This window comes from Homarus americanus, unplaced genomic scaffold (assembly GCF_018991925.1).
Source record: "Homarus americanus isolate GMGI-L3 unplaced genomic scaffold, GMGI_Hamer_2.0 scaffold52806, whole genome shotgun sequence".
Taxonomy (NCBI): Eukaryota; Metazoa; Arthropoda; class Malacostraca; order Decapoda; family Nephropidae; genus Homarus; species Homarus americanus.
This window is the reverse complement of record NW_024720773.1, coordinates 5906680-5919174: the sequence shown is the minus strand read 5'-3', so window position 1 is coordinate 5919174 and position 12495 is coordinate 5906680. Positions and strand designations below refer to the sequence as shown.

The window sequence follows — 12495 nt, the reverse complement described above, 5'->3', positions numbered from 1 at the left end:
ACTCTCACCAATATGTTAGGGTTCGAGCTTTGGCCCAGACACACCTGAGAAAGGTGTTATCCAGTGTGACCTTACCCCGGTTTCCTCCTGCACTAGCACTGGATACACCGCTCAAATGGCTAGTAGGCTGATAAGCGACAAAAATGATAAAAAAAAAAAATTAACTCTGATTCAGACTGAAATTTCAGATTATTAAAAAATATTTGCACTTTAATATTCTTACTTTGTGGAACACATAATGGTATAAGGCTGTTTGTCTCTCTAACTGTTGACAGTTTGGTTTCTGTATGATAACTTGTTCTACACATCATATACATTCACTAAACTTTATTTGGGAGGCATAACTGTATCAGGGATTCACAGAAGACTACTGATTTTGAAATGAAAGGTCAAGGTCTCTGCTCATATATTATGGACTATCTAAGGGACTTTTTTCACTTTTTCTTGAAGGTTGTACAATTACTGTACCTTTCGCCCCCCCCCAACCACCATTTTTTTTCTCCTACTTTTCTACAAGTACTTTCTCCTTTGAGTACAGTTAGTCCTCAGTACACAGTCTTGTTTCTCTGCGAGAGAATGTGGAGTCAGTGATCAGAATGTTGATGGATTATTCCACATGCTCCACTGCTTTGAATGTTGGTTATACTGTGTTGGATGATGTTGGGTTGTTGTGGGTTAGCATGTTTCATCATTAAAATTTGAATTTTATTGCCAAAACGAAAGAATGAAACTAGAGTACTGTGTCTGTACTATTTATCCAATTTACTTTTTATATTTGTTGACAGTTTTCATATGCTGCACAGAAAAACGCTCGATATTCATGCGGGTTAGGTTCTTGGAAACCCTGCAAATGCAGAAACCGTGAATGTGGAAACCTCAGTTCAATGGGTATTATGGAGTTACAGTAGGCTCTCGCCAATAATGACTTCCACAATAACGTTTTCGACAATAACGGTAAGTTACAATAGATACCCATTTTCGATAATAACGTCTGGATTCTCTTAAATAACGGAGATTTCGCGGGAAGCGTCTGAGCGCATCAATGATAGCGTTTGTTTGCCGCCATGTTGATGACGTAGTTGTCCGCTCCTCCTCACTCTCACACACGCTCCGAGGAATACAGCGCTGCGCCCACGTGTGAGATTTTCGCTTCTATAACCAGTGGTTGCTAGGGTCGGTGATCAACAATAGCTTCCGCATTTTTGCCTGTGGGGGCTAGGGTAGGTGGTGGAGGGAGTGATTTGCCACCTGAATGCCCGGGAACTTTTAAGGTGAATGAGAAAAAAGACCCCAAAGCTAAGAGACAAAGCCACAAGAAGCGTGCCTCCTCGGTCAAGGATAAAGAACAGATTGTTGAGCTCAATGAAAGTGGTGCACGGAACATTGATATTGTGAGGAAAATGAACTGTCCTGAGTCTACAGTGCAAAATATTAAGAGGAACTTTGAGGAGACCAAGAATAGTATTGCGCTGGCTAAAAATATTTCGGTAGTGATGGAAATGCGAGGAGAGCCATGAATGATAAAGGCGATAGAAACAGGTGGTTAGTGATAACAGAGCATTTTCTTGTGAAATGGGTAGCTTGTAGAATGAAAGAGTGCAAGTGTTAGCGGCCCTCAGAAGATACGGAACAATCATCACACCAAGCACCTCAAAAACTCCCCCAAGCTAAGTGATATATTACTCAAACTCTTTATTTTGATGATTGAATAACAATTCTTTTTATTTCGGCTAACAAAAAGTGTTAGGAGGGCTTCTAAGGGAAAAAATGGGTGAAATTCTTGGGGCGGCGGCACCAATAAACCTTTTTTTACATGTATTTTAATATCACACAAATAATGTTTTCGCTAATAACGGTGTTTTTCAGGCACCTATTAGACGTTATTGGTGAGAGCCTACTGTAGGTTCCTGGTATGCTTGAACATTGAAGGGGGGGGATGGTAAATGTTTAGAACAATGACTACAACAAACACTGTACAGTACTTGTACAGTACAGTATACAGTACAGTACAGTACAGTATACAGTACAGTACAGTACAGTACAGTATACAGTACAGTACCTGTAAATGATTATAATCTATAGAGAGTAATGAGTGTTTTTATTTATCTTTGCTGAAGATGATAATGATTTGAGTCATATGTGTGACAATGATGAGTGAGTGAAATTTACATTTTAGAAAGCTTGCATCATAGTTTTTAAAATATAAATAGCCAACCATTATGATAAAAAACAGTGTTACTATATTGTCACAGTTTTTCCACAGTTCCACATATTTATGTCTCTTTCAAGATTGGCCTGACAGAGTAGGCTTTAAATTACGATCAGAAAAATTTTATGAATGTAAAAAATGCAAACTTATGATGAAAATTTGCAGGGGCATCACCACTTTACTGTGCATAACACAGACTGCTCAGGATAGTGGCTAAAGCTGGCCATAAACTCACTGCTCACACTGACCCAGATCCAAGCAACATTATTATTTATTTTCTTGCTCTTATCACCATTAAATTATTAATTTTCATACATTTTCTGCATTAATAGCTATGATTCCGTATATACTGTACTGTACTGATAAAGGAACCATTCACAACCAATTATACTGTTTTTACCTTAATCTTAGTACAGTACTGTATTATGGACCAATAACTACCTGACAGCTCATTGAGTATCCCTCAATGAATATAAATTTTTAAAAGACAATTAAATTCCATATTATACACAGATTTGGTGCTGTGACTTACATTTAGATAACTATGTGACTGACATTTTGTGCAAGTACCTGTTTAAAAAATGTTTAAGTGAGATAATGACATCAAAACACTCCAATAGTTAGTTGATATAACTGATTATACTGTATTTAGAGATTAAAGAATATAATTTAAATAGTCTTATGCTCTATGTGAAAATGGTTAGGATAAAACAGAGCATTGATGATGAAACACGAAACAATTTTCACTGATAACTTTGAATGGGTTGCAAAATTTTACAACATTGTGTGCATGTGATACCAATTGTTATAACTAACATATATATTACAGTAAATACAATACATGTATACTGGTGATATTGACACATATTCATACAGGTGAGACATAAAGCTTTGAGCAAGCTATGTATACCAGAATAGAGTGTGGCTTATTGGCAAGCCATCAACCAACAATCATGATCAAGAGCTTGCATTCTGATTGAACTATCAATTTGTGACTATTCATGACATTCCCTCAAGTAACTTAACCAATAGGCCAACCATTGTCACAACATATCTCTATATTGAATTACACTTATATTTAAAGAAGTTAAATTAATTCTGTCAGCACAAGTGCATTTATTTAGATTCTGCATTAAATAAAAAACCCAGAAATAAACCTCTGTTAGACACTGGTTGGCCAGAATTTGAGTACAAGTCATGAGTCAACTTCTTGAAGTGAAACACTTAGTCACATCCAAGGTTCTTCATGATTCAAAATTAAATGTTACAAGAATGATAGAGCAGCTACTTATGAGGCCCAGTGGCTTGGTTCAGGAGGATGAGGCCAGGTCCTTCAAGCAAAACACAAAAGTTCTAGATATGCTAAGATTACAAGCTGTGTGGCCAGACTTATTAAATTTGGAAACCTCAAAATATAACTTGGTATGAAATTAATTAAACTTGGCAGTCAAAATTTATGATGCATTAGCTTACTACACTACAATTGATCATGAAGAACCCTGGTACTGTAGTAGCATGGAAGCTGAGGTGAGAGAGCGTGATTGAAGTAACTCAAAGAAAGGTACTTTACCATAAGACTATTACAACATCCCTGGAATGATAAATGTAGTTAGCCAGGTTTAGTTTTTTTATCTAAATGTACAATATATCTTATCTACCTGCTGTTATATTATGCTCCTACTAGCAGGATATACTGTACAAGAATAATTCTTTTAGCACCAACAACTGTGTACTAAATATTATTTTATTTCTTGTACATCTGTGTACAGTAGAGCGTTGATATAAAGGGAGATACGTTCCAAGAGAGGTCACTTTAAACTGAATTCGCACTAAATCAAAGTGTTGTTTCAGTGGAATAATTTAGTTTGGTACTTGAGAGAAACACAAAATACTAAAAAGACTGACAGTCTACCCAGATGCACCTCAGTCCATCTCCTAGAATAAACAAAACATTGTTTTTTGTAGCATTATCTTAAAAGAAACACTCATAAATCAACACAGCTAAAAGTAAGGGATTCAAAATGGTCTGTTTACTGGATGGGGGGGGGGGTGATATGTTTGACAGTTGATGCCAAGTTCTAGTGCTTATTTATTTATCTGTCCTTAATTAACCCTTAGGCACCGGGTGGCGTTCCAAAACGTCCACCTATTTTTCCGTCATTTTTTTTTTAAAGTTGATTTTTTTCGATTTAACGGGTTACTGCCAGCAGCACCCTAGCCCAGGGCTTAAGGGGAGTGACTTTAAGTTTTTTTTCTTATAAAATGTCACTGAACTAATGGGGGGAATATAATTAACATTGCTGGAATTCTTATAAGAGTGATTAATTTTAATATAAACATGCTATAGCTCGCATTAGACATACAAATTTTAGTTCTAATTTAAGAATTTTACTACAAAGAGCAAAACTTTTTACTTCTTGTGCAAAATATATGACGTTTATATTCAAATTATTAGCTGTCTTCCAAGGATCCCAGCAATACAACTTATATTCTCCTAACTTTAGTATGTGACATTATACTATAAGATAAAAATTTTAAGCCTAAAACAGCAAACCCTGGCTGGGAAGACGGGGGGGGGGGAGTGACAGTGACATGTTTGACAGTTGGCGCCGAAGGTCGAGTGAATTATTTATTTGTTTATTTTTGTCCTTTAGCTTGAATTTATGTTTTTTTGCTTATAAAATGTCACAGAAGTGACCGGGGAGAATACAATTTCCATTGCTGGAATTCTTATAAGATATTGATTAATTTTAATATAAACATGCTATAGTTTGCACTACACAAAAATTTTAGTAATCATTTAGTACATTATTTTGAGTACTGTATATGTACAGTACAGCTTTGCCCTTAAGACAGTGTAGCGTGCCCAGAGATGCATTAAGAAACATTAGGCGCAAAATTTTAAATATGATGTGCCAGATTGACTCGCGCAAAATAGGAAAGATTCGCTTTAAATTAAAACATTGTCCTTAATTGTGGGTGTCGCTTTAAATCAATATTCTTAAATTGAATCCCTTTAAATCGACGTTCTACTGTACTATATAGTATAAAGTATTACAATCAATACCATTTTCATAACTAAAGACTACACCAAGAAATGTAGTTATCCAAATCATGAGACTTATACACACCATAATCAAGTTTGTCAGCAGTTTTCGTATGAGAAAAAAGGCTTTAATCATTTTTGGATTTTGGCAAATTTTTTCACGTTTTCAGGGAGCCACATCTGACAATCTAGTACATATGAATTTTTCTCAAGTTTTCATAGATGACAGCCACTGGCACTTAAAATAAGCACATAAAAGAATTTATGGTTTGGTACATTATTGGATCTTTTGCAAGCATTTGAATTCTTTTATTCTGGCAGTAAAAATATTACAATTGTTCTTAGTATACCGAACAGTACAGTTCTGTACTGTACTGTAAAGATAATTATGTATGAAACAATTTTTTTGTGCATTTATTATTATAAGCCTATTAATTAATTGATGTTATTGTTTAATGAAAATGTTGTAAAAAAAAAAAATAGTTTATCATATCTGCAGTTCAAAACAAAAGGAGCATAACTGAATGACAGTACAGTACTGACAACATCACTACATCAAGATATTGTTCAACATGTTTTATTTAGAAAATTTGCTTACATGTACAGTTGTTGATCCTCATTATCTTCTAAACAGCCCCCAATTTCCCCCTATAGTAAGTACTCTGCAAAAACTTGTTGTACGCCTGTGTAGGACTACAAGTAATCATGTCTGCCAAAATAGCAAAATTAGCTTCTCTCATATTCCAGCACTCAGAGAACCTCCATATGGTGTAATTACTTCTGCTCCTCATCCACAAAGAGTGCCTATGAACCATACTTAACATGTGTATTGACTCCTTGTTTTCATTTCATATCTGGTACATTATTATCTGTTGTTCTTACCTGAATCTTGTGTTTAGTATGTCAGTGTGACTTCAGTCCTCACCTGTAAGTTATATAACCTATCCTGGTACAGTATCATTTTTATTCCTAGTAGAAACCATAGTATCATACCTGGTAGAACTGAAACATCTCCCGCATAATGTTGATAACCGCCATCACGATAATCACCCATTTTCCTGCTACCACAAAGACACTATCTGTAAGGTCCACTTCATCTTTTAAAGCCTGTGAAAAGAAGTGGGAAAATATTATTAGATCAAATGGAAGTGTTTTTGTAAAGTAGAATGTAATGGAGACAGCTGACGGTAACAGGGTACTGGGCAATACTGTGCAAATGGCTGATGAGACAAGGATTGAAAAGCATTCAGATTTTACAGATGAAGTGAACACTGAATAACAATTTATGAACCAATCATTTCACTAGGTCATTGGGTTGCAATTACTGTATATGAAGGGCATAATTATAGGAAAGAGAAAGCTGTGGACACTTCTACAGTACAGCATTTAAAATATACAGCTGAGTGAGGGAACTGAATCAATGGGAGTGTATTACACCCTAGACTCCATCTCCATTATTGCTTGGTTTTTCTTTCCTGCTTTAAATTGGCAGGGGTTTCTGGTGCAGCTTTTTCTTGTTGCGTGATCTGGTCTGAAAGTGTTTTGAAGAGAACAGTTCTCATTTTGGGGGAAGCTTTTCCTGCACAGCAATAAGATATTTAGTTTTATTACCTCTACTGTAACTCTGAGGGAATATTCTACTTTAACCGGGGTGACTGTTATAAAGGCAGACCCCGATTTACAAGAGGGTTACGTTACTGAGAAATCCCTTGTAATTCTTTTTTCAAAAATTGGTGTACATTTTCCCAATGACTCCAATTACATAATTGGAGATAAGTTCTCGAAAAAAAAAATCCCACGCTCAACCCCGGATGAGTTATTGCATCATCCCTTGTTTACATGGCATGGATACTACAGTCGCAATTGCTTGAGTGATGCTTTAAGAAATCTTGGTTCCTACCGGGTGTGCTCTATATTCTTTGTTCATTAATTATTTTATTTTGCTTTCACAAAGCCCTCAAGCAAACACAAATGTGATACAACTGAGTTTAACTGTGTTCAAAGGAAACATAATGTGTTAAGTGTACATGGAAAAAAAAGTGAAAGTTCTGCAAAATCAGACAAGGGACAGTCTACGAACAAAGTTCCTGAATAAAAAGAAACAGGGATGGTTGAAGCAATGAAATGTCAGAGGCACAAAATGTTACTTCCACCAGCCAGGACTCCCACCCAGCCACTCCCACCAGGCACCCAACTAGGCATTTGACTCGTCTGTACTCTCCTGCAGCGCCAATATTTTCCACACCTCCAAAACACTAATCCACTTCCATATTCCACACATTTTCTTACATCTCTACACCTACAGTATACTGTATGTATATAATTATCATATGAAATTTAAGAAAACTGAATAATTATCTTTACTTTGCCACATATTATACAAAAGTACTGTAAATAAGGAGAAATTGAAAAATCGGGAAACTGGCACAGTGACTGTGCGTGGTGCCTGTGGTGGAGTGAGTGACGAAACACACTGAAAGCTTACTGTATTTGTAGTATTAATTATATTGTGAGTTAGAGAATAATGAAGTAAGTTAGTGAAATAAATATACATTCTGGTAGTATTTTCATTATATCTAAATTATTAAAAAATATATTAACTTCTGGGGTTTTTGCGTGTAAACAAAAGTGTGGGGCAATTCTTTTTTCATAACTGAATTTTCATAAATGAAATCCTCATAAATTGGGATCTGTTTGTATTTGCAACATCTCTACAAATGTTCTGAACACTCATCACGTCATGTGTGTCTTTATTTTCAGCCTCATCTGACTGACTCCTGGGGACTCCATTTAAAAGACTGATATTCTTGTGGTTAGAACCATCTTGAAGCTCTTCCATTCATACGTGAGTACAGTACATTATTGACATTAATCTGCTTCATAATTGTTGTAATTTTTTTTATTCTACATTCCTCACTCCTGCACCATGAGTTTTTGATGCAACTTGGGTGTTACTGTGGTTTAATAATGCCTCTATTCTTCTTATCATTTTCCTAACTTTGCCAAGAGTATTCCTCTTGGCTTGCTATAATTTATTTGCCATCTGGAATACAACTACTGTACAGTACTTCTGTTTGTGATTTTTGTGTGTGTAGTTTTCAACAGTTTTATCAGCAAAAACAATTATAAACTTATGGCATTAGCTATGTCATAGAATGGTTCTTAATTCTGAGCTATACTGTACCTACAACTACTTACTGTAATATCTACGTTAGCTGGAATCCCTCAAACCCGTTCCGGTTCCAATAGCCGGAATTGAAATGTTCTCGGAAAATTGTTCCGAAAACCGTAATTTTCGGGAAAATTCTGGCTTTTGGAACGATTTTTGAAGGGCACATTTTCCAGAACATTTTCCCGAAACCCGGAAAATTCTGTAAAATTCGGGGGATGGGGAAGTTTTTTGCGGGTTTGAGAGATGATGTAATGCGCAATTTCTGAAACTTCTGAGAACATTTTTCCGTTACCCGTAAATTTCCAAGGATGAGGGATTTTTTTCAGCTTTGAGAGAGTCATCTCGTTACCCAGAAATCTCTCATTCCCGGAAGTGCTCTGCACCAATTGTTCCGGTTAATGGAAACATCACTGTATATTAATGTCCTTATGGGCCCAATACTGCAATACTACAATGAAATGTCTGTGGTTTGAAGTGTGATTAATCTGGATTAGGTTCAGCCAGGCATGACCATGTGGCATTAGTTAGTGTTTATCCATGGAGTAATGTGGAGGTCTGAGAAAGTGTTTTGCAAACTTTTTGTAACATTAACACTCTATAAAGCATTTGAAATGGATCCAAATGTAGAAAAAAAGTGAAAAGGAAACAAGTGTCCATAACAGTTGCAGAAAAGTTAGGAATAATTGAGAAACTTGACAATGGTGTGGCTAGAGCAAGGGTTGTGTAGGAGTTTGGCATATCTAAGCTGGAAGAAACTCTTTACATGTGGTAGTGTTCAAGTGGTGATGGTGTTCATGGTGTTGAGCTTCAGTTTGCTGTCAAAAGATTTGCTTAAAAACTGAGTTATTCCTTGTTTGGGTAACTGTGGTTTTAATACAAAGTATAGGTAGTCCATGACTTACGACAGGGATAAGTTCGTGGACCCCAATCATAAGTCAGATAAGTGTTACTTCCATAGATTAGGTTAAAGCCAGAGCCCCAAATAAATTGTGACAAAAAAATAAGGTGATTGCAGTTTAATTGTAAGTGAAAATTACCTCACAAGAATGTTGCTCCTTTGCTGACTGCACCATGAGGGAGTTGTTTAACTTTTTCTCAACTGATGCCCAGTCCCTATAAATAATAAAAGAATTACATATCATAATCATTGCCTCTGAGTGTGTGTGTGTGTGTGTGTGTGAGACCCTGAATATTCAATGCACAATATAAAGTTTGTGGTTCAGTATTTGGCAGTATGAGTACTGTAATAACAAACAATGAGAGACAAAACATATCATCATGACTAACTCATAAGTATAATAATCAGTTTTGCAATTTAAGAATATAATAAGGTAGTTTATGTGCATCTCTTATTTTCATGGAGGAGGACTTACCTTGCTGTGAGGATGTAGCCAGTAAGAAAGGTGAGGAAGACCATGTAGAATATCAGCACTGAGTAGTACACAAACCTGGATGATAAAATGGTAGTATTAATAACTGGGATTAAATACTACTGTATTTTTTATGTCATAAGGTTCTGTACAGTGTTAAAGTGATTAAATACAGTACAGTTCATACTTACAATTGAGACATTTATCAGGTGTGTTGGGGACTGAATGGTTGTGAACAGGAAGTTTTATAATATTAAAACTAAATACAGTATAAATTAAATGTCTGTTTATTTGATAATCCATAGCACATTTAGTAGTGTTTCTTTTAACTCTTATGTCATTGTAATATATTAAATGACACACCAATGCTGCTGGTCCCCCCCCCCCCCAATTTTTTTTTCTGCTGAAATCAACTCAGAATGGTCAAAAACATATGTGGAACATGAATACTGTATGTTATTCGCTGAGTACTGGCAATTCAATACAGGGGCTTCTTGGGCGTGGCCTTCGTCCGTCACCCTGGGAATGGCTCCCAGCTGATAGCTCCTCACGTCGTACAACTCATTTTGCTGTTGCCACATCATGCACCTTCATTGTAGTGTATGTACTCTCGGCTTCACTGTATGTTCTATTTTTAGCCCACAACACATAATGGTGTATAGTGCCATAACCACAGTGACACTTGTGATGTACAGTACTACATTATTATCCTATATCACCAGGTCTACATAATCGTTATTGTCATCATTTGGCAAGCAACACACACGTATAGTCACATGATCAGTGATGTAAATTACTAGTATTGGGGCGTGCTTGAGTGCATGCAGGTGTGTAAAATGCCATACAAGTACTGTACAGGTAGTTTTCTTGGAAATTTTTGTAATATTTCTACAGGTACCGGTAGTTAGATTGCCAAACTGTTACACATTTATCAAAGGAAGTAAAGGTGAATAACAATTACTGTATGTTAAGAAAACATGAATTGGTGGCAGATATGCAGCCACGAGAAACTTTTTATTTTATTTTAATCTCTTATTAATAAAAAAATTAACAAAGCCATATTTATGTATGTATATATGTGATATACAGTCAGTCCTCGACTTACGACGAGGTTAGGGACCAACGACCAGGTTGTAAGTCGAATTGGCCGTAAGTCGAAAATGCGAAAATAATACATAGAAAATCTAAAACGGGTGTCTCTTTTTCTTCTCAGCACCACGAGAACTCTCACTTTTACGCTTGCCAGCCATTTTAAAGGGAATTACAAATAAAAAATTTTTTAGTACACAGCGCGATCACTAACGTCGGGACTTGAAAATACGTAATTTGAAAAATATTTTATACAACTGCGGCGGTCGTATGTCCGGGTAGTCATAAGTCGAGTAGGTCGTAAGTCGAGGAGTACCTGTACAGTATATTGAATAAATAAAATTTAACAGGTGAAGTCTTAGCAAAATTGGGGTTTTGTGAGGTGGTTCAGAACTTAATCCTTGTAACAGCTTTTATCTGCTGGCAAATTAGTTTTCAGGTTAAAGACCTAATGGCAGTGTTCCTCTATCACAAGATTATTCACAACTGACAAGTGGTCTTTATCACAATCAATCATAATTAGCCACCATTGCTGCTTTGTCAATGCAGTGAAAAACTAGGCAAAATAAAGTAAAGTATCTGGCATGTACAGTATTATACAGGCACTCCTCACTATGAATCAGTGAACACTTTTCACTGTTTGCTTTGCATTATTACCGATAAGCATTTTTTCCTGTCCTGCAATTTTCATATGTCATGCTCAAGCTATTTATGACTGCATCACTCCACTACAAATGCCATCAAACAGGTCTCTTTGTGCAGATGCTATTCTTTTGCTAATCCAGGACATCAAGTCAGGAACTGTTCTTTTTGTTGTAAATAATTTTTGCTAAGATTTGGTTTATTCTTGAAGTAGCTGGTTAAACTGGCCTGCCATAAATGTTACCCCATCAAGTTAACAAAGCACAAAAGGTGGATGGAGCCTAATACAGTATGACTGCAAGCTTAATGTCGTAAAGTGCCGTACATCACCGACTATCCAGTAAAATTTGTTAGAATATATGAGTAACAGTACATAATGAACATCTCAGAAGTGAACTGTTGAGAGGATTTAATTTTTTTTAAGATGTACAGTACATTGCATACATCAAAGTAACACAGCAGTTAAACAAATTATTCTACCTCCTGCATAATCAGTGAATAACTTAAACATTTATCCATTCTATATCAAAATTCCTCAGAGAAATATTACCTGCCATACTTCATCCACTTGTGCTTGACGAGGGAGATGGAGACAGGGTGAGCTAGCAGGTTCAGCCTTTTGTATTTAACCATAAGCATTAATGGATGGTTCTCTTTAAGTTCCCTTGCCTCAGTTGTATATGGTTCTGCATGGTCTAACAAAAATCCATCTTCATCAAATGGAGATTCAAGGGTTGAGTTTGAAGCAAGTGAATCTATGTCATTGCCATATTGATAAGTCGTATACGTGTCATCCACAAGCTCAAAATTAAATGATACGGCAAATCTTCTGTCATCTGAATCCATGCCATTGGTTGTAGTGCACCTAAAAACAAACCACATTATTATTATGACAAAATGAATTGCTGGCATTTTATTGCATTACAGTATTACCAAAACACGCCCTTGCCTATGTTTAAATTTAATT

The 12495-nt window shown here is 36.0% G+C and overlaps 1 protein-coding gene across 6 annotated transcripts in view; it reads right to left on the bottom strand.

Moving 5' to 3' along the window:
- Window positions 1-12495, bottom strand: part of LOC121860932 (transient receptor potential cation channel subfamily A member 1 homolog) — a 94363-nt gene that overhangs the window by 11133 nt on the left and 70735 nt on the right. For 5 of the 6 annotated variants that reach the window (XM_042358311.1, XM_042358316.1, XM_042358314.1 and 2 more), the window contains 5 exons: window positions 12079-12393; window positions 9801-9875; window positions 9465-9540; window positions 6249-6362; window positions 3780-3800 (listed from right to left, as the gene is read on the bottom strand). In XM_042358311.1, coding sequence (XP_042214245.1) covers window positions 3780-3800; window positions 6249-6362; window positions 9465-9540; window positions 9801-9875; window positions 12079-12393 — 601 coding nt within the window. The remainder of the gene's footprint in view (window positions 1-3779; window positions 3801-6248; window positions 6363-9464; window positions 9541-9800; window positions 9876-12078; window positions 12394-12495) is intronic. The other variant, XM_042358312.1, reaches the window with a different exon arrangement.